The sequence below is a fragment of the Canis lupus genome, chromosome 4, assembly GCF_011100685.1.
Source record: "Canis lupus familiaris isolate Mischka breed German Shepherd chromosome 4, alternate assembly UU_Cfam_GSD_1.0, whole genome shotgun sequence".
Lineage (NCBI taxonomy): Eukaryota > Metazoa > Chordata > Mammalia > Carnivora > Canidae > Canis > Canis lupus.
Genome location: NC_049225.1, coordinates 23,007,117 through 23,032,581, shown reverse-complemented (window position 1 = coordinate 23,032,581; position 25,465 = coordinate 23,007,117). Strand labels below are relative to the sequence as shown.

The 25,465-nt window shown below is 54.6% G+C and overlaps 1 protein-coding gene across 6 annotated transcripts in view; it reads right to left on the bottom strand.

The window, feature by feature from the left end:
* CDH23 (cadherin related 23) overlaps positions 1-25,465 on the bottom strand; it is a 365,507-nt gene that overhangs the window by 273,952 nt on the left and 66,090 nt on the right. For all 6 annotated transcript variants that reach the window (XM_038534255.1, XM_038534260.1, XM_038534256.1 and 3 more), the window contains exons 3-5: positions 16,398-16,540; positions 15,781-15,828; positions 15,577-15,669 (exon numbers count right to left, since the gene is read on the bottom strand). In XM_038534255.1, the coding sequence (XP_038390183.1) occupies positions 15,577-15,669; positions 15,781-15,828; positions 16,398-16,540 (284 nt within the window). The remainder of the gene's footprint in view (positions 1-15,576; positions 15,670-15,780; positions 15,829-16,397; positions 16,541-25,465) is intronic.

The following is a 25,465-nucleotide window of genomic DNA, read 5'->3' as shown; positions in this document are numbered from 1 at the left end:
TGTGTGCATGCATGAGCGCACTGGTGCAGGGTGAGAAGGCTGTCTCTCCAGGAACACGGCCCCTCCTGGCTCTCTAGGCTGGGAGTGGTGTCTGGCACTGCCAGCCCCTCTGGCCATGCTGGCTGTGGCCCTGAGCACTGTCCTGGGGAGACCTCAGAGGACTGTGAGGAGCCACAGCCCCGAAGTCTCACACTGGTCTGCGGCCTGCTAGGGGGCCCTGAGTGTCCAGGGCATGTTTGTTCCACGTGTTAGATGAGAATGCCTGCACAGCTCGGCCCCTAGCCTCACTGTCAACAGAGGGGCAACAACGTATGGGGGTGTACGACTGAGCCCCAGGCTCTCCATCTCAAAAATGGGAAAAATCCTAGCACCTATAGGTCAGCTATAAAAGGTACACATGTGAAGGCACGCACAGTCTCCTGTACTGTCATTATGGCTGTTACTGGTGCTTCCCCTATGCCCAGTACCTCTGGAGCTTATGAGTTCAAGGGATTGTAAGGTACATATCCTACCTTTAATCAGATCATAAACCCTAGAACTTGAGACCAGGAGGATCCACATATTGGACAAGTATAAACAGGGGCTGGAGTAGAAGGTGTGGTCACTAGCCCAGCCCAGGCCAGGCCTTCTAGAAGGCCCGTGCCCTGCTGCCTCCTCAGGAATGCCCGTGAACCCTCCAGGAGGGCCTGTTCTATCTTGTGAGGTTTCTACCCACCTCAGATATAATGAAGCAGGTGTGTGTGGGGGGTCCTTCTGCTTGCCTCAGACCCATTCCAGTCCCTGCCCCCTCCCTCCCCAGCCCATACTGAGAGCGGCCTACAGGTAAAACCCAGGCTGCAGCAGGGCAGGGTGGTGGAGGGGTGGGATGGAGCAGAGAGAATCAATTTGCCAAGCTCACTTAGAGCTTGTTTGTTCAATTCTGCTGCCTGTAGGGAGACGCACGTGATAAGATACACGTATGCCGCATGCCACAAGGGGCTCAGGGGCCAGGACGGGGCAGGTCGGAGGCACGACTCAGGTGTGCTGCAGCGCCAGAGCTGGGCTGGGTGGATGGCTCTGCTCTACCCCTCGGCGACCCAGAGAGAGCCAGGCTTTGGCAGTGGCTGCCCAGGTCCTCCAGCACTGGCCTCTTATCCCATTTTTATTAAAGAGTGCCATTGTGGGTGAGCAGGGCCCAGCCAGGATCTCCTGGGGGCCGGGCACCAATGGCTCATTCTCCCGTGTCCCGAGCACCCAGCATGGGCTTCGCATCCAGCAGGCACCCCGGCAATGTCTGATGAATGAATGAATGAGGGTGGGGTCAGGCACGCGGAATCGACGCTCCTGCCTTCATTACACTTTAGCAGCAAGCCAAGCAGGGACTCCCCAGCTCTCTCTCTCTGGTTTCTGGGCTGGTTGGCACCCAGTGGCCAAGCTCTCCAAGAGGGTCTCCAGCACTCTGGTGCCTACTAAGCCCACCTCTGTGTAATGGGAGGGCTCCTGGGGGCCCAGCAGCACCGTGGCCAGCTCTGGGATGTAGTCCCTTCCAGCACCAATCTCTCCGACTCATCTAAAAGCTCCCCCTCTCAGGGCACCTGGGTGGCTCAGCCAGTTAAGTGTTTAGCTCTTGATTCTGGCTCAGGTCATGATCTCAGGGTATGAGACTGTCAGGCTTTGTGCTCAGTGGGGAGTCTGCTTGAGGTTCTCTCTCTTCCTCTCTGCCTCTCCCCCAGCTCATACATTCTCTCTCTCTCAAATAAGCAAATAAATCTTAAAAATAAAAAAAAATAAATAAATAAATAAATAAATAAATAAATAAATAAATAAATAAAAATAAATAAATAAATAAAAGCTCTCCCTCTCCACACTCACATGGGCTCTCGGGCTCACCCACACTCACCCCTCCTGATTTCTGCAGGGCCCCTCCCCAGCTCCTGGCCCTCATGGATCATCCCCAACGACCACCAGCCTCACACCTACATCTGGACAGCCCACCTCTGGGGACACCAGTCCTCCTGCCGGAAGCGGCCCAAAGGAACAAGTGATCTAGAGTTTGGGGTGTGCTGGGGGTGCACTGAAGAAGGCATGCTCCTACTGCTGTGCCTCCAGAGGACTCTGAATCAGCTTCTTATGGCTGCTCTAACACATTACCACAAGTTTATCATCTTACAGTTCTGGGGGCCAGGGTCTGAAATGGGTCTTATGGGACCAAAATCAAGGGGTTAATACCCCTTGTGTTCCTTCTGGAGGCTCTAGGGGAGAATCTGTTTCTGTGTCTTTTCCTGCTTCTAGAGGCCACTCTTGTTCCTTGGCTCGTGGCCCCTTCTTTCCATGGTCAGATCAGTAGCATGATACCTTCAAACCTCTCTCTGACCTCTGCTTCTTCTTCTTCTTTTTTTTTTTTTAAAGATTTTATTTATTTATTCATAAGAGACACAGAGAGAGAGGCAGAGACATTGGTAGAGGGAGAAGCAGGCTCCTTGGAGGGTGCCTGATCTAGGACTCGATCCCAAGACCCCGGGATCACGACCTGAGCCAAAGGCAGGTGCTCAGCCCCTGAGCTACCCAGGCGTCCCACTGACCTCTGCTTCTACTGTCACTTCTCCTGACTCCCCCGCCTCTCTCTGATAAGGACCGTTGGATTACATGGGGCCTGCAGAAAAACCAGGATATCTCCTCACAGAGGTCCTTAATCACACCTGCATAAGTCCCTTTTGCCACATGTGAAATAGTCAGAGGTTCCCAGGATCAGGATGTGGGGCTTTCCTTTCTTTGGGGCTATTCCTCTACCTATCATACCCCAGTCCCTTCAGCAGCTTCCTCCAACAGACCGAAGGCCTTGGTGGGGAACTTGCCAGCACTTCTGAGGTGGGCCCTGGGAATAGAGCACACCAAGGACTGGTCTGTGGAATTTCTCCCTGAAAGGATATGGGCTGCAGAGGAGAGAAGGAAGAGAAGTTCCCGAAGGCAAGTGGTATCAATGGCATCATGCAACAAATCTTTACTAAGTACCCCCTGGGCATTGGGTCCTGAGGGTCCAGTGATGGGTAGATGGTCAGATGGACATGCCCCTGCTCTCACAGAGCCCACCATCTCACCTGGGAGGCCCACAGAGACCAAACAGTCCTATAAATGAGCGAGTCCTTACATCTCAATATCAGAGCTATGGTGCTCTGAAGACCCAGAACGTGAGAATCTGTTCCATACTGGGAAAAAAAAGATCCATCAGGGATTGTAGATCTCAAGGGATATACGACTTCATGAAGAAAGGGAGGGTACCACCATGCAAAGACCCTGTAGCAGGGTGGGTGCTCCCAGGAACTGGAAAGAAGGCAGAGATGCAGGAGAGTCAAGGGGAGGCTGGCTTGGGGGGGGGGCGGTTGGGATCAGACCCCACCAGCCTGGGGGAATCTGGCTACCGACCACAGAAAGGCTTTAGCAACATCCCTGGTACCCCCCAGGGACTCAGAACAGTGTAATGAATGGGATGGATGGAGGAATGAATGAATGCGCCTACCTTCCCTCCACCCTCCCCAGTAACCTGCTGCATCCCTCCCTTCCGCACAGCAACAGTTAACGGGCTCTCCAACGCTGGCTCACTTATTTATTTATTTCCCCAGCGCTGCTGGCACCGACCCATGCAGCCTGAGCGTGCCTCCGTGGAAATGTCTGTAATCGCCAGCACACTTTAGACATTACTTCCACACCATTTAGGGCTTTCCGCCCCAATAGCTGCTGCTGCATTTCCCTCCACCCCAATCTTTTGGGTTGTGTTGGGGGGATTTTTTTTAAAGGTTGGGCAGTCTCTGAATTTGGGGGATCTGATGGTTTGGGGACGTGGGGAGAAAGACACTGCTTTAGAAGAATTCCTTATTCTTCTCCCATTGCCCTGGACCTGCCCCAACCCTGCCCAGGTAAGGGAAAGAAAAAAAAAAAAAAAAAAAAACAATTACTTCAAGCTGCTAAGAAGCCTTTAAAGATTTTTGCGTTTTTCTGTGCAGACCTCAGATTGGGTTGCTGATATAAGCCACAGCTTTGTGGGAGGCTGAAGGTGCACAATAAAGGTCACTACAGAAGAATCCCCCTCCTAACCAAACACCCTCCTCCTTCCACCTTCTTCAGACTCAAGGCCGGCTCCTCTGAAGGCAGCAGACACACTAAACCCAAACCCCGAGTGGACAAGCTGGGGGTAGAATGCATTTAGACTTGTTCTGGGGGGACAGTAAAGTGAGGACAAAATCCAGGACGAGCTTTGTGACCTTGGGCAAGTTATTTGACTTCTCTGGGTCCATTTCTCTGGCTATAATATGAGAATAATCAGACTCTTCTTACCAACTTGAAGGACTCCTGTGGGGCCCAGAAGAGGCACTGTGGGGAAAAGTGTCCTCCTGCTGTGTTTCTGCCTCCTTCTTCTCAGCCTGTATTTTGCTGGCTGCATTTAGCTTCCTGTAACTGCCCGCCACCCCTGTCCCTGCATCCTCCTGTCCTAGCAGCTGGACAGGTCCATCCACCTGCAGAGATGAGCCCACTCCCAGGGGACTCTGACCAGAGGTTGTACCTGCAGGGGAGGGTCCCTCCGGGATCTCTGCATGCAGGCTGCCAGCTGAGCACCACACACACACCATCACAGGCCCTGGCAGAGAAGCACTGCAGGAGGAGCACAGTGGCAACCCTGCATCTGCGCCACACACACTAGAGCAGAGACACAACATCTCCCAGGGTCTCCCAAGTGGAAGCAGTGAGAGCAGGACTCAAACCACTAACCTCAGCACTGATTCTCACACATGAGAAGTGACCTCTGAAAGGAAGCCACCTATTCCATAGCTTAGGTGGTAATAAGAACCAAACGGAACATATACCGTAGGTTGAGCACGGACAAACGTATTCCGTGGGGATAGAAGCCAGGATGGTGGTAACCCTTAGGGGGAGAGACTGGGAATCATAGACGCTTCCAGGTGCAAGAAAGTTTGTTTCTTGATGCAGGTGTGACTACACAACTACGTTCACTTTGCGATGATTCATAAAACTGAACACTTACGGTTGTTCATTTCTCTGTACATATGCTTAAATACACAGACTCCAAAAGAGAAAAAAAGAAAAGAAAACTCCTAAAGCTGGTGGGGAAGGAGGCATCGGAGAAAATACTCCAGGGGTTAATCTGTCCCACTCACCTAAGGCTTTAAGCTCAAGGCTTCCTCTCTGTCCTGTCCCCGATGACAAGGACTGACCCAGGATTACCAAGGAGAGGCAAATTCAGCCCTGGAGGTGGAAGGTTCCCCACAAAGGCCTCCCAGCTGTGGGCAGTGGGGCTCCAGCCCCCTCCAGGGTACAACTCCCGCCACTCTAAGGCGACCAAGACAGGAGGAGCTGCCTCTGGATGGGCCAGCCCCAGGAAGGCTCAGCAACCAGAGCTGCATGTGACTAAACCTCTTCTGCCCACAGTGGGGTCCTGGGGCCACCGCAGATGGGAAAGGTCAAGCCAGGGTCAGGAGGCAGAGGGTGGGTCTGGGAGTGGGGTTTAGAAACCAGAAGGGAGTGGGTATAGGCAGCAACTCCAAGGGCAGGAGCTAAAGCAAGCCTGTGCCTTCAAGCCGAGCAGAGAGACCAGGTGAAGGGCTTGGGGTCGGATCCCAGCCAGCCACTTCCAGAAGAAGTGACCCGGCAAGTCTGATTTGCTAACCCTTGGCTTGCTTGTCTGTGAAATGGGGACACAGTACCCACCTCCCCTACTTTATTGTTCCAAAGGAAGGAAGGAAGAATAGGATTTGGCTAAATGGAGGGAGGAGGAATGTGCAGGGGGCAGGAGTGAGAGCATCTTGGGGGAGGGCACAGAATGAGCAAAGGCAGGGCAGCAGGAAAGCGGCCACCCACGGTGAGGATCTAGGACAGGAAGCCCGGGGAAGCCTGGGGCTTCACCTCACCTAATGGGATGGATTTCTACCATGAAGGGTTTGTGTTGAGAGTGGCAGGAGGAGCGGGCTGGGCTCAGACAGGGAGCTGCTGAGAGGGGAGGGGTCAGTGGGAAAGGCCTTCTCAGATGCAGGACTGGGAGAGGGGCCATCCCGAGCCTGTGACCCTCCTGGACAAGGACGCAGCCGGACACTCGGCTCTCTGTGGCTGGCAGTCCCCCCCGCCTGGGAGGTGGGCTGGCCGATGGGTGATGAAGACAGTGAGTGGGGAAGATTACATCGTACCTAGTGATTATGCCCTGGGTGCAATCTCTCGGCTGTATTATTGCATCCGGAGAGAAGAGCGGCCTTTCTCATAGCCGGACAGGAGGCTTCCACTTATTATTATAAAGAGGGAGAGCCCAGCGCCTCCCAGCTCCCAGCCAGCGCCGCAGAGTTGCAAAGTAATTAAAGGCTGCTAAGGAATCAGAGAAATTATAATAATTCCATCAACCAAGCACTCACTCACTTTCTCTTGTTCCCCCCACCCCACCCCTGGTAGAAGGCAAGGTGGGTCGGGCAGCCTGCAAACATACCCACACAGGCCCACCGTGGGGTGGGGCCTGTTGTCATGAGAGGGTGCCAGGCCTGTCAGCAAGCCTTACGGCCAATACTCCCAACTTGTCTGGGTAAATAAAGGCCAAATTCCAGGGTCTCCAGAACAAAGAGCAGTGACAATGCTGGAGGTCAGGCAACACAGTCACACGGGCCCCGGGGCCCCGCATCGGAAGGCTGCGCGCCCCGCCACCGCCCTCAAGCTTGTGGGGGCCGTAGGAGCCCAGGAGGCAGCTCCCCTCCCCTCTCCCCAGCCTGGCTCTGGACATCAGACCACCCGGGCAAACAGCGCTGCAACTCCAGGGGAGGGACGGAGACCTCATGGCTTCTGGGGACCAATGCCCTGAGGATCTTCCCCGGTCACCTTAGGTCTCAGTGGTTTGCCACTGATTTCTGGGGGTGGTGGTGGTGGTGGGGACCCTGGGGAAATCTTTTCCTCTGTCGGGTTTGGTTGACCTCTACAGAACGTGTGGTTAGGTCAAGTCACCCTGATGGTCCCTCTGGTGCTGGTTCCAAGGAGCCCACTTGGAACGTCCTCAGGCCACTACCAGTTATCTCTTGGTGACGGCTTCCTTGTTTTCTTTGTCATGTTTTCATTTCATGTTTCCCACATGTTTCTTGTCTCCCACCAGACTGTAAGCTCTTGACCACTCACACCCTGCTATCAACCCATCAGGCCGTGGCAACGGAGTCTCTCTGTCAAGCTCCTTGGACCCCAAGTGACTTTCCTGAAGCTCTCTGAGAATTTTTCATAGCAGTGGGAATACCAGTCACCTACCCCACGAGTGTGGTGCTGCATACATGTGCTTTCCCTGAGCTGTTATGCAACTCCAATGTGCCCCCATTTTACGGATGGAGAAGCTGAGGCCCTGAAAGACCAAGCATCTTGCTCATGGCCTCCTGGTTTGGAGTCAGAACCTATATGCGTGTGGCTCTGTTGCCTTGTGTCACAGTAGGGCTCAGGGTCCCCATGTCACAGATGGAACACAAGTCAGGATGTGGTAAAGCAAAAGCTGGTCCTTCGACCATCGGTTTCATCAGCCTGCCGCCCATCCAGGGTCTGAGGAGACCCCCACTGCCTGGAGGAAATGAGATGTAGGCAGGAGACCTGACCCCTCCAGCCACAGGCCCCACCACGGGAGACAGGAGACCATTTAAGAGAAAGGGGATGAAGACGACAGGTGTGGCTGGCAGCCCAACGATGTTGCAGGAGCATCTCCTTGCAGCCAGCTCTCATCTCCTTCCTTTTAGAGGGTCTTTATTTAAAGGGGGGGGGGGACAATAAATGGTGTCCCGTCATGTGCCAGAGAACCCCTAATGCACGCGAGCTGGGCTCTGCACATAGGCCCCCTGCTTCGTATTCATGGCAGAGGGTCCTGCAGCCACTGCGACAGAATTATATGAGCCCCCGAAGACTCCCAGCTAGAATCGGCGAGGAAACCGGTGTAATTAAGAACATTATTACTGTTCAAACAAAATAATAATTTTAATTACATCTGGGCTCCTTCTGTCTCCTGTTCCCATGCTGCCCTCTTTCCTCTCGCTGAGAGTGGTGGAGGGTGCTCACGGCCATGGCCATGATGGAGGAGGTGTCGCGGGGGTCATGGGGAAACCCGGGGTCCCTGGCTCCGTGGGGGAGCGGGCTGGTGTCTACCTGCAGGGATGGGTCTTCTACTTCTCACAGAACAATAGTGTGTGCACAGCTGGGGACCCACATCTTAGAGGCAGGGGCACACTAACCCTGCAGGTCACTAGGTAGGGGGGTCACTATGACCCTGACAGAGTCCTGACCTCCAGAGGTGGTCCTCACTTCAGAGAGGGCTCTGAGTGAAGCCTCTCCCCTGCATCGCTACAGCCTGTTTGGGGCCCGTGTGACAGTCCCCTCAGCCCGTGCACGAGGCCTCAGGTTCCCCTGCTTGTCTGCCCCCACCCCGGCTGGATCGGGGCCTCCTCTCCGCAACTCTGGGCAAATTACAAGCAGGCCTCGGCAAAGCTACGAAACGACACATGCAGAGGTGCTGAAGGCGACAGGGAGCAAGACTCTATGGCTCCAGTTGCAAGTACACTTGATCGGAAAGACATGAAGAAGTCGGTGAACTTGGCCTCAGTTTCTCTCATCTCTAAAATGGGATGAAAAATTCTCCCCTAAGTTACCGGGTTGTCGTCAGGACAAATGAAAGATAGTGAGACTGCTCGGGTACAGACAAGATGATATTACTTAAGTGGGTACACACACACACCGTATCACCTGCACGCGTGCACACACGCACGCACACGCCACTCCACCTCGAGACTCTGTAGAAACAGCTGGCCTGCTGCCCTGCCCGTGTGCACGTGCCCATGTGCTACAACGCTCCCTGCCCTGGCTGCTGCGGGCTCTGTGGCACCTGCCCGCCGCGAGACAGGAGGTATCTGTCATCGTGCCGACAGTGGGGGACCGGAGGAGGTGCAAGCACCTCAGGGTGCTCACTGAGGGGCACAGAGACGTGGCATAGTGTGGGGCTAGAATAAACCACTCTGGCTCTGGTCAGCAGGATCCAGAGCCCCTGAGATGATTTATTGGTCTCCCTCTCCCAAATCAATAGGTGGGTGGTTATAGATGCAGAGGGGGCCGCCGGGCACCATGGCCCCAAGGTATAAATTAATATGGCCTGTCAAGGGACTGCCTCTCCTGGCGTGGGAGACAACACTCTCTTGAGCAGAGCTGACATCTCAGGGGGAACGTCAGGCACAAGCCAGTGGGAGCTCCCCGACCCCCCACCTCTCGCTGCAACATGAGGATGCAGTTTATAAATCATTCAGCGTCTGATGGGCACGCCATGAGGAGGGCAGCCAGGGGCACTGCTGTCGGCCCCAGTGGGTGCTAATACGTCTGGTCATGCCCACCCCTGCATGCTTGGGGCCTCGTCTGTCTGCGTGCCCACTGCACAGAGAAGGGCATGGTTGAGATTCGGGGACTGGCGGGCAATAGAGGGCACTAGAGAGCTCCAGCAGTGAGGCCTGGGGTGTCCTGCGAGGTGGGGGCACCCTCTCACTCCAGCACCCGGCCTGGCTGCTCTCACCCCCACCCCAGGCTGTGAGCAGTAAAGGACCCCTCACCTGGGTGAAGAAAGCCGGTGGGGGCAGATCCCTTTGCGCAAAGGCTCCTGCTACCCTCCCAACTGCCCAAGAGGCAGAGGGGAGCAGCGGGGCTCTCTGCCCATTTGCCAAGGTCTTGTCCACTGGCCAGGCTCCCGGAGTGGGTGCAGGGGGTGGGGGGGCACACGGTCCCTGCTCAGGCTGGTGGGGGCGCTGAACGTACCACCACCCACAGTCAGGGCCGCATGCCGGACACTTGCTGAGGCTGGGCCCCATGCTAAGTGCTTCCCCCCCAACACGGTCCCGTTTCCTTCAATCCTGGAGACAATTTTGCAAGGCAGGCACAGCTATTTCCCTTTTGCAGGTAGAACTGAAGCTACCTGCCAAAAGCCACAGAACCAGGCCTGTCTCGTAATCCTGGCTCCACCTTTGGCAAGCTGTGGGCAAGGCACGGAGCTTCTCTGTTTCCATGTCCACACCCGTGGCATGGGACTGACAAGCGTGGCTAGCGTGTGAGGCGGCAGTGAGCGCTCAGTTAGCAGGGCCTTGGCCACAGAGGAAGCTCTCAACAATAACAACGGCGTCAACTTATTATATTATCGCAGGGATGAATTACTTTGTTTTACGGACAGATGCTCACCAGGAAGCTCCTTCTCCCTGCTTTCCTGTTTCTACTAAGGAGCTCCAGGGAGGAGTGGCTTTCATCTGTCCTTGCTAAGTGACATGGAGAGATGGGGTGGCCTAGGGAGACCCTGGCTTAGATCATGTCCCCAGCCGAGGGGGCCCGGGGCCCCTGCTGTCCCATCTCGGTCCATCTGCCAGCCTCTTCCCCTCTTCCAGCCTCCTCCCCACCTCACAGCTGGTCACCCGAAGCCATGAGTTACAAAGATCTATGCAGGACCTGTCAGTGATCTGGACAGGTCCCCAGGGAACCTACTTCCAGCCCAGCTTTATTTCCACAAGGGGACACTGGGTGTCTGTGAGGGACACACGTACACCAACTGCCACTGGCCCTCTCCAAAAAGATCTCTGGTCAGGGGTTAGAGTGCCCTTCTATCTTTTGGCAATCCCAATATATGAAAGGAAGCTAAAGAACAGGAAGTATATGATAATCCGGAGACACCCTAACCTCCCTGTGTGACTACCAAACTTCTACACATCCCGTGAGGTCCCAAACAAATGGTCCCTGCGTATAGACCAGGTCATTTCTTCCACAGTGCCTCCAGCCTGCTTTGCACGCCCTAAATGACCATAGCATTTAACACATTTATATGTTATTAGACCTCCTCTTACTTGGCTTTCTCTCTGTAAAATTGTCTTCCCTAAGGCCAAGACCTTGGTCTTAATCACCAGCATTTTACTAAATATACAACAAGCCACAAACCGGGCTAAGGGCTTTACCCACCTGCATTATTATATCTCGCACAATGACCACCTCCCCACTCCCACCCCCTATAAGGCAAATACTGTTGCTTGTCTCATTGATAAGAAGACTGAGGTCCAGAGAGGTTATGTCACCATCCTAAGTTGCACAGCTGGCCAATGGGAGAGCCCTTTTGCTCTACCCTACGTGTCCAAGCCAGCTTAGAAGCCCTGGGCCTTGATCTATAGCTGTTCAGCAAATGTTCACTGTGTTCATTTACAAAAAAAAAAAAAAAAAAATACTGAGTGGCTCAGGGCACGATGGATCAGCTCTGGGCCTCAAAGGACAGGGAAAATCGAGTTCGGCTGGGAGCAGAAAGAAAACACTCGGGTACCGGTTAGAACGGCACAGTGTGTGTGCGGGGGAGCAAGAGAAAAGAGAGACAGAGACACAGGCTCCCAGGCACGGAATCGGCCCCGGGGCTGACAGGGTGATCGGCGCTGGGGAAGCCAGCAGGGAAGGTGAGAAGGGTAGGTTGAGGCCAGGTGGGTAACAGCCCAACCGTCCAGCGAAGGTGCATGAACTTGTCGAAACTTCAAGGACACGGCCCGCCCTGAGATTCCAGAAGTCCTCCTTGACCCCTTGACCCCAGGGGCCACCTGGCACTGTCTGAATTCTCACCTCACCCCCATCTCGCAGCCCGAACAGCCTGGCCTCAGGGTCACCTCCCCGGGGCACACCTGGAGGGCTGGTGGGGGGGTGGGGGGTGGCCCCGGGGAGGACACAGGGGACAGGGCAGCGCTGAAGGTCAGCGAGGCGGACACACCCCCCCTAATGAAGGTAGTGGAGCGGTGCTGCTGGGCACAGACACAGGCAAACACGTTTGAGCAAATTGGAACGCCATAAAAGTCTATTACAGCAAATCAAACAGCAGTCAGCATGACAGCCATTAGCCTGAAATGAATACACGGGGACTTAATGAGGTCTGTCGAGGCTGGCTTGGTGAATTAAGTTGCCAATTCTAGCAGGATTTCCCTTTTCTTTACGGACTTGAAAGCATCCACGCTGCCTCGTTAGGGCTTCGACAAGTGAATTGCAGGCCCTTTCACCCTGATAAAATGGATAATTACATGTAGAACAGCTTAGTGAGGGGAGAGGGCTGGGCAGGAGGGGAGCAGGAACACAGAAACCCAAACACACCTGTCTGGCTTCTCCAGAGCAGGGGCGGGGCCGGGCGGGGCCTTGGGGGGGCGGGAGAGAGGGGCAGGCCTGGGGCAGGGGGCCTGCAGGTTCTCCTGGAGAAAGGGGCAGGGCCTGGCCTTGATCCAGCCTCAGGCCCACTCCTGTTCCCGGCAGCTGAGGATGGGCTGCCCTCACCCCACCTCAGGAGCACTCCGGTAGGGAAGGCCACAGGGGTCAGGCTCCAGGGCTCGCCACCACCAGTGGGGTTTGTCAGAAATGCAGCGTCCGGGGCCGGCTCTTCCCAGGCCACGGATTCAGAGTCGCAGGGGTGCAGGAATATGCATCGTAGCTAGTCCCCTAGGAAATTCTGATGGGGTGTGTTTGGGACCTTCTGATCCACCCCTTCTCGAACACTCAGTTCTGAATGGCTTCTGAAACGCGTAGCTCTGCTTTGGTCTGCATCGCGCCAGGGCTGGGGAGCTCAGTACATCCTTGGAAGGGTAGGGGGATAGAATGCGTGCTAGGTTTCCATACTAGAAAGTTCTTCCTTATATAGACCTAGAATCTGTCTCCCAGAAAACTTGCTCTTCACACCCATCCTCGGGTTCTGGGCACAACAGATCCCCAAATGATCAGGGCTTGTAGGGCTGGGGACAGTGGCTGCTGAGAAGGTGACGGAGACGGGACAGGTGGCTGGCACGACGAGAAGGGGAGCTCAGTAGATGGAAACAGCCACTGGAGCTTCTCTGCCAGCCCTTCAGGGATAATGAAGTACTTGAAGGAGAAGGAGAAGCTTCTCCTGCTGGGATGCATCCGCAGACCACGGGCTATCAGCCTTAGAAGGAACCTGTCCAATCCCCCAGTTTAACAGCTAGTGGGACCAAAGCCAGCAGGGGCAGTGATAAGCCCAGTCTCACCCAGCCAGTCCCAGGCACAGCCAGGACTAAATCCCAGATGTCTTGACTTACAGGACCTCCACTGCTTATCTTGGCAAGAGTCAGCTGGAAAGCCACCTCCTCCAGGAGGCCTGCGGAGATTTCTCTGATCACTCTGGCCACCCCTCAGCACTGACACCTCACAGGGTCTCCAGAGCCCCACCTCTTTCTCTGGCTTGCATTCTTACCCCATTCACTTCCACGGGGCCTCTGTCACACATCACACTTCTCAAGGGCAGGGCCCTGGGGTCGCCAGGGTGACCTCCAGGCCAGCAGGAGAGCCCAGGCTCAATTCCGGGCCAGGAGCCAGCAGGCCCTTTGCTGGTACCTCAGCTGGGGCCTGAACCAGGCAGCTAAGTTCTAGCTCAGGTGACCACACCAGGCCAGGGCTGGTCGGTGCCAAGCCACTCAGGTCAGGAGTGGCCAGGCCCGCATCCAGCTGACACCACACCCCACCGGCCACTGAGCAGCCCTAAGTAGGGCATCAAGTATCAAGTCAAGGAGGGGAGCTGGGGACGTTTACAGGCGAGCAAGTAAACCACACAGGCTGCCCTCCAAGAACTGTGTGTCCTTGTGGCTGGCCCCTCTCAGCCCACCCTCTGAGGAGAGTCATCAGATGTCATCAGATGGGCAGCAGGCAGGCCACTTTATCCTGCCTGTCCCCTGCTGTTGTTAGATAAGGGGGACTGGGGCCCAGAGAGGTTAAGTGACGTGCCCACATGGACCCAGCAATCTGGAAGCAGAGCAGGGGCCGGACCCCGGGGGCTCCTGCCGCCAGCTTCAGCTTCTGTCATTGCTCGTTCTTCCGGCCTTCCAGGTCTCTCTGCGCAGCGGGTGCATGGCACAGCGCCAAGCCCACGGCAGACACTCAATAAATATTTGTTAAATAGATGACTGACTGGAGAGCCTCTCTCCTTGGAGGCAGAGGCCTTCGGAGAATCCCAGGGGATCCCAACAGGGCGGCATTGGAGGTCACATCTCCTGGCAAGGCAGCGAGGGGAAGGCTGGCCCCGGGCCCAGAGGCTGGGGAGGAGGGATGTGACCTCTCGTCCCCTTGCCATCGCTGCTGCCTGTTGCCCCCTGTGAGAGAAGACAACGGGCAGCCATGCCTGCCAGGATGGCAGCTGAGCAATGGGCTCGGGCTCATTAACTCTGAGCCGTGCCCTTGGCTTCCGAGCCTGGGCCCGGAGCACAGGCTGGCACGTAGAGACCCTTAATTAAATTAGGGAGACTTCCAAATGAGAGGGGGCCCGGAGCCAAGCTGCAGCCCCGGACATGCTGGCCACAGCTCAGGGCAATGTGTCCCCCTGCTTGGGACTGTGGGCTCTCCCTCCCGAGGCCCTGCCACATCAGGGCAAGGTGCGGGAGCCTCCGTGCATTCCCACCCTCACATTTGTCCTCCCTTCCCTCCGTCTGGCACCAGCATAAGACCATTGGCTCACAGCTGAGTAAGGAAGGCCAGGAACAGGGTGAGGGGTGGAGGGCATGAGACAAGGTCTCTTCATCTTGGAGGGAATCTGAGGCTGCCCTGGGAGTCGGAAGGCTCAAAGTCAAAGCCGTGTGACCTTGGGCAAGTCACTGTCCCACACTGCGCCTCAGTTTCTTTATCTATAAACTGAACAGGTATTTTCTAAAGACTCTTCCCCTTCCCTGATCCAGTGACATATAACATAAAGGGGCTGGAACTCCAATGCCTTGGTGCTGAACCTGCCTCTCCCCAGGGGAATCCGTTCCCATCATTCCCAGGCCAAGGCTTTATTGCTGCCATTCAACCCAGAGCCCTGAGGGCAGGCCCGAGGGACACCCAATAGAAGCTCTTTACCCACCACCTTCAAGGTCTTTGAATTGCTAACTACCAGCCCAGAAGACTGCCATCAGTCACTGGGAGAGGACAGTAAGGGATGAGAACCCTAGTACCATTGGGAGCCGGCAGCCAGCTTATTAATGAACCGTTTGTAATGCAATAATTTGTACTTCTCAATTACCAGCAATGGCTTGGTTTTACATGCTTGCACTCATGCAAACACACTCAGAGTACACAGACGACCCAAAGGAGCAGAGGGCCAGGGAGACAGGCGGGCGAGCATAAGGCTAGGGAAAGAAAGTGCCTTCCTGGAGCCACCACCTGCTTCCTGGGTTATTGGGGGGACCCGTTCTGGACACAGCTGGAAAGCCGGGGGTCAGGCTTGCTAACCCACGTGCCCGTGGCCCACACTGGCTATGAACGGAAGCAAAGAGGCCACGACACCTGCCCCTTCTACCTCCTGTCCAGTCCTGCCTGCAGCTAGAATTGTGGGGCTCATCCCAGGCAGGCCTTCTATCAGGCCTGAGGCCACCTCCAACCCACCGTCCTTGACCATCCGGTAGGCCCTCACCCTCCGAGCTGTCGGCAAGGTCACTAACCTGCCCAGGGCTGGTGCTTGGGCTGCGGCGTGGGCAGGGGAAGCAGAGCTGGAGCTGCCCTATACCCAGCTTCAGCCCCCGCCCAGATGGCCCACCCTCCACATCCCTTAAGTGTGACCCTGGGGGCTCCTACCTCAGGGATGCGGACGCTGTAGGGTTGGTTGTGAAACGTGGGTGCATTGTCATTCACGTCCCCGACCTGTATGTTCACCTTCCGCGTGATCACCTGGCAAGAGAAGGGTGGGGATTTGACGTTGGCAGTGGCCTCCAGCCTCTTTCTGCCCCAGGGCCCAGGACCCTGCCTCCCAGGGCAGCAGGGGCCTCAGGAGACACTCACCCCCTGGTGGTCACTGACGGAGAACTCCACTGTGAACTCAGACTTGGTCTGAAAGAGAGAAGGGGGGGAGGGAGAAGGCAGGGTTAGAGAGAGGTGCTCCCACGTCCTGAGTCCTGGGCCCTGGGCCCTAATCTGGGCTGGGCTTCTAAATGGCTGTGTGATCTTGAACAAGTCCCTAGACACCTCTGAGGCCATTTCTTCAAATGTAAGGAGAAAACAAGGGTTGGGGTTTTCAAACTCATACCTTAATTTGCTACGGGCTGCCACATCACCAGAATTGGTGTCTCTGGAAAATGTCCTTCAGGGGAGCACTGTTCATGGGGGTAGACTTGTATATACCACAGAGCCACCATTCTATGGGGCATGAACCCAGGGCCATGGTCCTTCTTGCCCGTCCAGTGTTGTCCCTTGTTTGGAGACATCCCAACCACCCCATTCCAACCCCAAGTCCAGATGCGAGCATTGATGGACTGAGGGACACCATTTAGGCAGCATGATGCTACTTTGGGGTCAGAATGGGGCCTCAGAGGAAGGCCCCTAAAAGATGATGAGCCAGCCTCCCTCAGGGTCTGCCCGCCAGGAAAGAACTGGGACAGGGGCATGGCCGGGTCATATACCTCTCTGTCCAGCGGCTGCCGCAGCCACACCACACCTGTGTCGGGCTCCACGGCAAAGAAGCGGGAAGCCTCCTCCCCAGACACGCCAAACACCAGGGGGTCATTGTCCATGTCTCGGGCCAGCAACTGGGTCACAGAGGAACCTGGAATAGCCACAGAAGAGATCAGAGAGTGACAGTAGGAGTGGGTCCCTTCCTCGGCACCTTGCTCGGGAGTCCCAGCCCACACACTGCCGGCAGGTCACTGACCCAGGCTCTTTGCCCCCACCCTGACCACGTGTCACAGTGTGTTACGTGCCTGTCACAGAGAACCGTGGCTCATCGTATTTTTATGTGGGTAATGAAGAGCTGTGGCCTTTGCCTATCCCCTTTTTTCTTGATTTTATTTTTATTTTTAAAAGATTTTATTTATTTATTCATGAGAGATACAGAGAAAGAGAGAGAGGCAGAGATACAGGCAGAGGGAGAAGCAGGCTCCATGCAGGGAGCCTGATCTGGGACTGGATCCCTGGATCCCAGGATCATACCCTGAGCCAAAGGCAGACACTCAACCACTGAGACACCTAGGCATCCCCCCCTTTTTCCTGATTTTAAATTTGGAGATTCCCTGCTCCTAGTGGCTCTGATGAGGGCAGGCCCCTTCAGTTCTTCTGCTCCAGGATGGGCACATCCCTCTCAGCCTTAGCCAATCAGAGCATTCCATCTCCCTGGTCACAATGACTAGCTAAGGGATGAGCATGTGACCCAGACGAGCCAGTCAAAGCCGACCCTGGGACTTGTGCTGGAATGACCGGGAAAGAGAAGCCCTCTTCCACTGGCCTTGCTACCTTGGCCCCACTGGCAGCCATCTCTGGCACCACACAGGAAGAATTTGCCTGAGAATGAGGCCAACAGGAGGAAAATAGAGCCAAATGGTGCACAGAGAGACTCCTGAAGGTTTGAGGGTGTGTAGCCAGCGGTGCCTGATTCTAGCTCCAACCTCCGGGCTTCTCAGCTACAGGAGCTAATATGTCTGCCTCTTCTTCTTCTTCTTTTTTTTTTTTTTTTGGCCCGAGTCCGTCAGTTGAGTTGGATTTCTGCCTTTTGCAAATGGAAGCATTCATTCTAATTCACAAAAAATTACAATACTTGGCATTTGCCCAACAGTGGCGCGGGGCTGGCCTTGTGCTGAGTGCAGGAGTACACAGAGGTTATAGGAAGATGTGGCCCAGCCTCCAGGAGATGGAAGCCAGTACTGGGGTGCTAGGTATAGTTTCTGTTCACAAGAAGAGGACTGAGGTGTCCTTGTTCCCCAGGAAACACAGCCCTGGTCAGAGGCGCCCCCAGGATGCCTGGCCTACAGTCCTGCCTAGGAAGCCCTAGCATATTTAGGGCATCTTCCCCGGGGGATCACAGCCCTCCCTAAGTAGCGTTCAGGCAGGGTAACCAACCCCCTGGTTTATCTGGGACTGAGGAATGACAGATACTAAAACCAGGAGGTCCCAGACAACTGGACAGGCTGGCCACCTTAGCTTCAGGAGGTCCTCGAACCTCTGGAAATCGTGCAAAATGTCATGAGTGTACAGTATCACTTTCTGCAGAGAGGGGCTATAGTCTTTGTCTGATTCTCAAAGGGGTGGTTAGATTAGATTCACGGCCTTGGGCAAGTCACTTCTTTTAAAGCCTCAGTTTACCCCATAAGATGGAACAGACACTCTTTCTTCCCCAAATATAGCTTGTGTTTACTCAACAGCTCTGATGATCAAGCTAAGTAAGATAGGATTCCAAACTCTGGGACTGTTCTCTAGAAAAGAACACTACTGAGCTTTTCTAAGTGATACAAGAATAGCGAATATTTCTGAGTGCTAGCCACACTCTAGACACTGGGCTAGGGGGTTTCTATGTATTGTCTGATTCAATCCTGACCATTGTTCTACCCATTTACCAGATAAGGCAACAAAGAGTGATTAAGTAATTAACCATGGCCACACAGTTAGTAAAAGGCAGAGCTGGAATTCAGATCCCAGGCATTCTGGGTCTACAGCCTTTGTTGGTTTCCACAACCTTACACATCTCAATACTTGGTAAGTGAACTCAAGATTCAGGACTTCTAGGGACATGACCCTATCAGACCCTAACAAGAAGCCTAACACTTAGAAAAGAAAGATTCTGGGCAATGACTGGGCTCTGAGGATATGCCAGACAGTGCTAGCTAGGCTCATTCACCCGGATTCTCTCATTAAGTCCTCCCGGCAACTCAGTTGGTGGCCATTTTTCTACCCATTTTACAGATTAGGAAGTTGAGGATAAGAGAGGCAATGCATCCTTTCCAAGGTCACACAGCAGAACAGGATATGGAAGCACCTAAGGTGATGAGAGGAGGTTAAAAGCAGGAGGGAGAGAAGAAAAATCATGAAACAGAGTCGGAACCACCTCGGAGATCCTCTGGGGAGTACAACCTTCCCATTTTTAAAGATGGAGAAGCTGAAGGCACCTCACTAGTTGCCCAAAGTGCAATGGTGGGGGACAGAGTTGGCAGCTAGAACCCACATTACTGGACTCCCAGTGCAGGGCTCCTTCTGGATGAGGAAGGAGGAGGAGGTATGTGAAGTCATAGGTCAACCAAGCACATCTGCTCAAAGCATGATGTCGTTCAATGGCAAGCAATTGTTCTATATGAAAATAAATGGGAATATTCTGGAGCACAACGTAACTATTTTTGAAGACCAAACCTAAAGCCGTAAAAGAATTTCCAGTCTCCCCCTGACTTCCAGGGATATGCATTTTGTTTCCCTTATGCTCAGATTTGCTTTAGCGGCCAAGTTTGAGGAGCGCTGAGCTCCTTCCTAATGCCTTGGGGAGATTCCATATGAGAAAACCTGAGGCCCAGAGCAGTCCTGCCTGCCCACAGTCAACAACCAGTCCATGGTGGCCCCCTGGAGTGGACGCTTCACCTGCCAACCACTGTCAGGGCCCAGCCTCTCCGCTGGCTGATGGGATTCTGGAAAAGACCACACTGGCCCTCCAGCCAAGGTCAGACGACTCAGCCCGATATCCTAAATGGCTTTCTTAGGCCCGATGTTCAGGCCCTTCCAAGAAGGGGGGCACTGGGCAGGACATGGATGGGGCCCATCAGCTGCTGTCACCCACTCTATAATTTCCTGGACTTTTATCCATTTTCCCCTCAATTATGTGCTGCTCAAAATGGTCCTTTTCGGCTTCCTCACGGGCTCTTGCCTGCTTACGCCTTCTTTGTGTCCCAGGTAATTGCTAGTGACCTTTTCTAAGTGTACTAATTAAAGGTGCCGATTTAATATTATATTTAAGACAAGACACCCCGCAATTTTCCAGCTGGGCACAAACTCCCCCGCCCAGGGCTGTTCTGCTACTTTGCAGAAGCTGGGCCTCGCTTGGCTTCCCCTTGGACACAGGGCTCATTTCTCCACCAGGAAGGCTCCCAGAAACCTCTGTTTGCACCATTCACACAGGAACGAGGCCAATGTGTGGGGCTCAACTCTAACCCGGTGGTTCTAGGAGCCGCCACTCAGGAGAACCATCCCTGGCTGTGGGGCCCTGGGGTACACATACCGCGCTCTGTGTTTATTTCCCATCTGAGAAACAGGTAATATGTGCTGCGACTCAGGCTGTGGAATAGTACCTGGAGTTTTGTTGGGTTTTGTTCTAAAATTGTGATGAAATATATAGAACACAAAAATGCATCATTTTAACCATTTTGACATGTGCAATTCAGTCATACTAGGTACATTCACCACGTGGTACAACCCTCACCACGATCTGCTTCCAGAATATTTTCATCACCCCAAATGACACCTACGTCCACTAAGCAATCACTCCCCATTCCTCCCTGCCCCTGCCCTGGCAATCAAGAAGCCATTGTCCATCTCTATGAATTTGCCTGTTCTGGACATTTCATATAAATAAAATTATATGAGGGGTAGTCTTTGTGTCTGGCTTCTTTCACTCAGAATAAAGTCTTCGAAGTTCATCCATGTCGTAACATGTATTAGTATGTAATCCCTTCCTACGGCTGAGTAACACTCCATTGTATGGAGAGACCACATTTGTGTATCCATTCGTCTGTTGATGGACTTTTGGGTTGTTTCCCCCTTCTGGCTATTGTGAATCGTGCTGCTATGAACATTTGGGGGCAGGAACTAGGAACGAGGGGTGGGGAATTGCTGGGTCCTGTGATAATTCAACATTCAAGCTATGAAGGAGCCATCAAATTGTTTTCCCCAGCACCTGCACCATTTATATTCCCACCAGCAGTGGAGGAGGCCCGGAGCTCTTTCCAGTGGTAGGAAGGATACCCAATGATTGACCGGGGCTGGATGGTGGAGAGATGGGAGCTGGGCAGCCCTCCATTCCAGATGCTACTGGTACCCTACCCGTCAGGCCTCACACATCCCGCCGTCACACACATCAGCTTGATCTCCAAGTGCCAGCCCGGGTTGAGCTGGATTTCTGAGGGACACACTGGACAGGCTGGAAGTGCCAGGGGATTAAGAACCCCCGCAAAAGTGCTCAAAGAATGACTCATGCAAAGTGGCTGATAAAGATTTAGCAGATTACTGCTCCAGCTCCCTCACCTCTTGGGGTGGCTGATGCAGAGGTGTGTTGTACGTTGGCTCTTGGGGATCCCTGCTGGGACTCACCCCCAGCAGCCCATGGCGAGGACGTGGTTGGTCATGCACCTTCTCCTCCCTGCCTCACCTCCTCATTCCTCACCTGCGTTTCCTGGGACCCCCTTTCCAACAAATGATTTGCACTCAAACCCCCATCGCAAGGCCTGCTTTGGGGGGAACCCACAGAAGATACACCCTAAAATTGTGGCATCAGAATCACCCAGGAAGTAACAGTATAGATTCACAGGCCCTGCTGACTCAGCTGGCCCTGGGGTTGGGGGAGCCCAGAGTGTGAACTTTTACGCGGCAGCCCCACTCTCCCTAAAAGAGACCCTATTGCACAGCCAGGTTGGGAAGTCCTGTGACTGGTTTATAGCAGGGTGATCTTCAAATATTTAACAATGGGCATAGTACAGGCATCAACCAATCAGAAAGGATGCTGGCCATAAACAATCGGACCGGTGAGTACTGCCTGTAAGTCAGCCTGGTTTATGGCTCACATTTTAGATGCAGAGAAAAGCTCCTCTGGTCCCAGGATGATTTAAAGGCTCAGTCTTACGGATCTTGGCTCAATCAGTGCTGCAGGAGGACTCTCTGTTCTTGGTCTCCCCCCTGCCCTCACGAGGAAGGACAGCTCAGCAAGGCTAGCACCCTCCACTCTGTGCCAGCTCAACCCAAACAGGGGCCCAGACTCTCCTCGTGGGTAGAAAGTAGAACTGGAAAGAGTGCAAGGCACCATACATCCATGTACACAGCAGCCTCACTCACAACAGCCAAAAAGGGGAAGCAACTCACATCGATGGAAGAATGAGTGAACAAAATGCCATCCATACATACAATGGGATATTATCCAGCCTTAAAAAAGGTCGGGAACTCCGACACATGCTGCAACATGATGAACCCTGAGGACACTGTGCTGAGTGAAACATGCCAGTCACAAACAGACAAACACCGTATGACTCCCCTTATGTGAGATACTGGGTGAGTCAAATTCACAGAGACCAAAAGGAGAAGGGTGGGTGCTAGGGGCTGGGGAGGAGGGAGGAATGGGAAGTTATTGTTTAATGGGTATAAAGCTTCAGATTGGCAAGGGGGAAAGAGTTCTGGAGATCTGGTGCATGACAACATGAGTGCACTGAACACTCTCTTGAACTATACATTAAAAAAATGATCAAATTGGTAAACTTTTGTTATGTGTATTTTAACACAATTAAAGAATTTTAAACCTGGGACACCTGTGTGGCTCAGCAGTTGAGTGCCTGCCTTCGGCTCAGGGCATGATCCTGGGTGCAGGGATCGAGGCCCACATCGAGCTCCCTGCATGGAGCCTGCTCCTCCCTCTGCCTATGTCTCTGCCTCTCTCTCTGTGTCTCTCATGAGTAATAATAAATAAATAAATAAATAAATAAATAAATAAATAAATAAATAACCCAAACTTAAATCAGATTCTGTCCAAGGCCCTGGCTATCTGGTCTGAGGCAGCACCTGTCACGGCAGTTCGCACAGGCTCCTGGGCTCACCCCTCCCAGACCTGGACCTTCTTTCTGCTTCTGAACAGTCTGTGGCTGCCCCAGGGTCTCAGCCCTGGTTGTGCCTTCTGCTGGGAATGTCCCTACCCTGCCAGCTTCCTCACTCTTCACCTCTCAGCCCAAGAGTTACCTTCTCAGAGAGGCCTCCCCAATACTTGATCATACAGAGACAGTCTATCTAAAGAGATGCCCCATCACCCCATGTCTCTGCATCCCTTCCCCTGAGCTGTGACTGTCTCCTGACTTACAGGCTGCCTGCCATGCAAGCACCCCCATGTCAGCTCCATGGGGACCACAGCCTGGCCTGTGTCATGTTCCCTGCTGAACCCCTAAACCTAACACAGGGGCCGGCATCCCAGGGGTGCTTGGTGAAGAGCCGCTGGGCAAACAAATGAGTCCCACAGACTATCTAGAGGCACTAGGTGATGTAGATACAAAGTCATGTAGATCTGTGAGCTACAACGAGGGCAGAGAGTATAGCCAGGTAATTCCTAATTATGTATACTAATGGACAGGAAAAAGCATGGCTAATCAAAACCTAATAATGCTCAAACCAGTAGTGCTTGCTTTTGGGTGCAGGCAGAATCATAGTTGGGGACTGGATGGGGGTCTACTCTCTCAGGAACTAGCCCTGTACCCCATTGTTGGGCAACGTATCCCAACCTTGGGCCATGAACTCTATCCTATGGCCCTATATCCCATCCTGGAGTAATATCCTCCATCCTGGGGTATTACACCCTATCCTGAGGGCCATCTACCCCATCCCAGGCCATGGACCCTGAACTGGGAGCCATCTACCCTATCCCAGGCCATGGACCCTGAACTGGGGGCCATCTACCCCATCCCAGGCCATGGACCCTATCCTGGGGCCATCTATCCCATCCCAGGCCATGGACCCTATCCTGGGAGCCATCTACCCCATCCCAGGCCATGGACCCTATCCTGGGGGCCATCTACCCCACCCCAAGCCACGGACCCTATCCTGGGGGCCATCTACCCCATCCCAGGCCATGGACCCTGAACTGGGGGCCATCTACCCCTTCCCAGGCCATGGACCCTGAACTGGGGGCCAGCTACCCCATCCGAGGCCATGAACCCTATCCTGGGAGCCATCTACCCCATCCCAGGCCATGGACCCTATCCTGGGACCATCTATCCCATCCCAGGCCATGGACCCTATCCTGGGAGTCATCTACCCCATCCCAGGCCATGGACCCTATCCTGGGGGCCATCTATCCGATCCCAGGCCATGGATCCCATCCTGGGGGCCATCTACCCCACCCCAAGCCACGGACCCTATCCTGGGGCCATCTACCCCATCCCAGGCCATGGCCCTATCCTGGGGGCCATCTACCCGATCCCAGGCAATGGATCCTATCCTGGGGGCCATCTACCCCATCCCAGGCCACAGGCCCTATCCTGGGGGCCACCTACCCCATCCCAGGCCATAGATCCTATCCTGGGGGCCATCTACCCCATCCCAGGCCATGGACCCTGAACTGGGGGCCATCTACCCCATCCCAGGCCATGGACCCTATCCTGGGAGCCATCTACCCCATCCCAGGTCATAGACCCTATCCCGGGGGCCATCTACCCCATCCGAGGCCATGGACCCTATCTTGGGGGCCATCTACCCCATCCGAGGCCATGGACCCTGTCCCGAGGGCTATGTACCACCCTTGAGGCCAGGTACCCCATCCTGAGCAGCATATCCCATTCTGGGTGCCATGTACCCCATCTTGGGGCAGCATACCCCATCCTGCAGTCCAGGGGCCCTGGTTGGGGTGGGGGATCCACTCAGTAGGCTACAAATGCCCTTGAGAGCCACAGGGCTGGTGACACATCTCTGTGGTGGCCTCAGTCCCTCAGCAGCAGGCCCCGTCCGTCTTCTAGGCAAAGGGCGAACAATCACAGCTTTCCCTGCAGCCCTGCTGGGCCCACACTGATCGCCGAGATGACTGCTATTACTATTATTGTTGTTATTTGCGCGGAGGGGTGAGGGCCGGGATTGGCATGTCACGCACCCCCGGAGAGCTGGGAGTTTTGGCCGAGAGACGAGGGGTGGGCCGGGAACTCAGGCAGGGCAGTGGCAGCTGCAAGGCTTTTTATTTATTCTGGATGGGGGAAGGTGAAAGCTGTCTGCTCCCCCCCAAACACAGAGAGGGAGCTGCAGAGGGGCCGAGAACACACTGCGCTTCCTCCTGGCAGCAGCATCTTCCTACAGCCAACCTCTGACTGCAATCCTCCTGCTCAGCCGCCTCCCTGCATGCCCACAGGACTCAGCCCTGCGACACCCCTCCCAACCTGCACTGCCCCCCGCCTCGGGACGGGGTGGGGGGGTCCCATTCCCACAGGGTCCCTAGGCCCAGCCCACCAGCTTCCCTCCCTCAAGCATGCCCTGGCCCTGCACATTCCCACGCGTGTGCTCCTGTGGCTTCTCCTCCCACGGCCTCCCCGCCCCAGCCGCCTGTAAGGGCATGTCTCAAATGCCACCCTGGTCACAAAGTTGTCTCCCCTCTGAGCAGCCTGAGCCACTGTTTGCACCTCCGGGCAGCACAGAGAGGCCATCGGCCCTTGAAGACAGAGGCTGATGTCCTGGGACACGCTTTCAAACCTCCTCCCACCCCGAGTGAGGAACTGTGGCTCCCCTCCGGGGCCCAGCGGCTAGCCAGTGCCTTCCTTCGCAGACACCACGCTAATCAATCACAGCTCCCTCCGCTGCTGAGTCTACATCCAACTTCAGAATCCTTCGCAACACTGGGGCTAGCCGCAGCCCCTGCTGGCCAGCCTTAGAAGGGATGTGAGAGCAAGCCTATAAGGACTGGACATCAGCCCTGACCTATGTCCCTTCCCATCCAGGGGCCAAGGATCTCAGGGCAGTTGGAAGGGGGGGAACCAGACTGGGAGCCTACGGG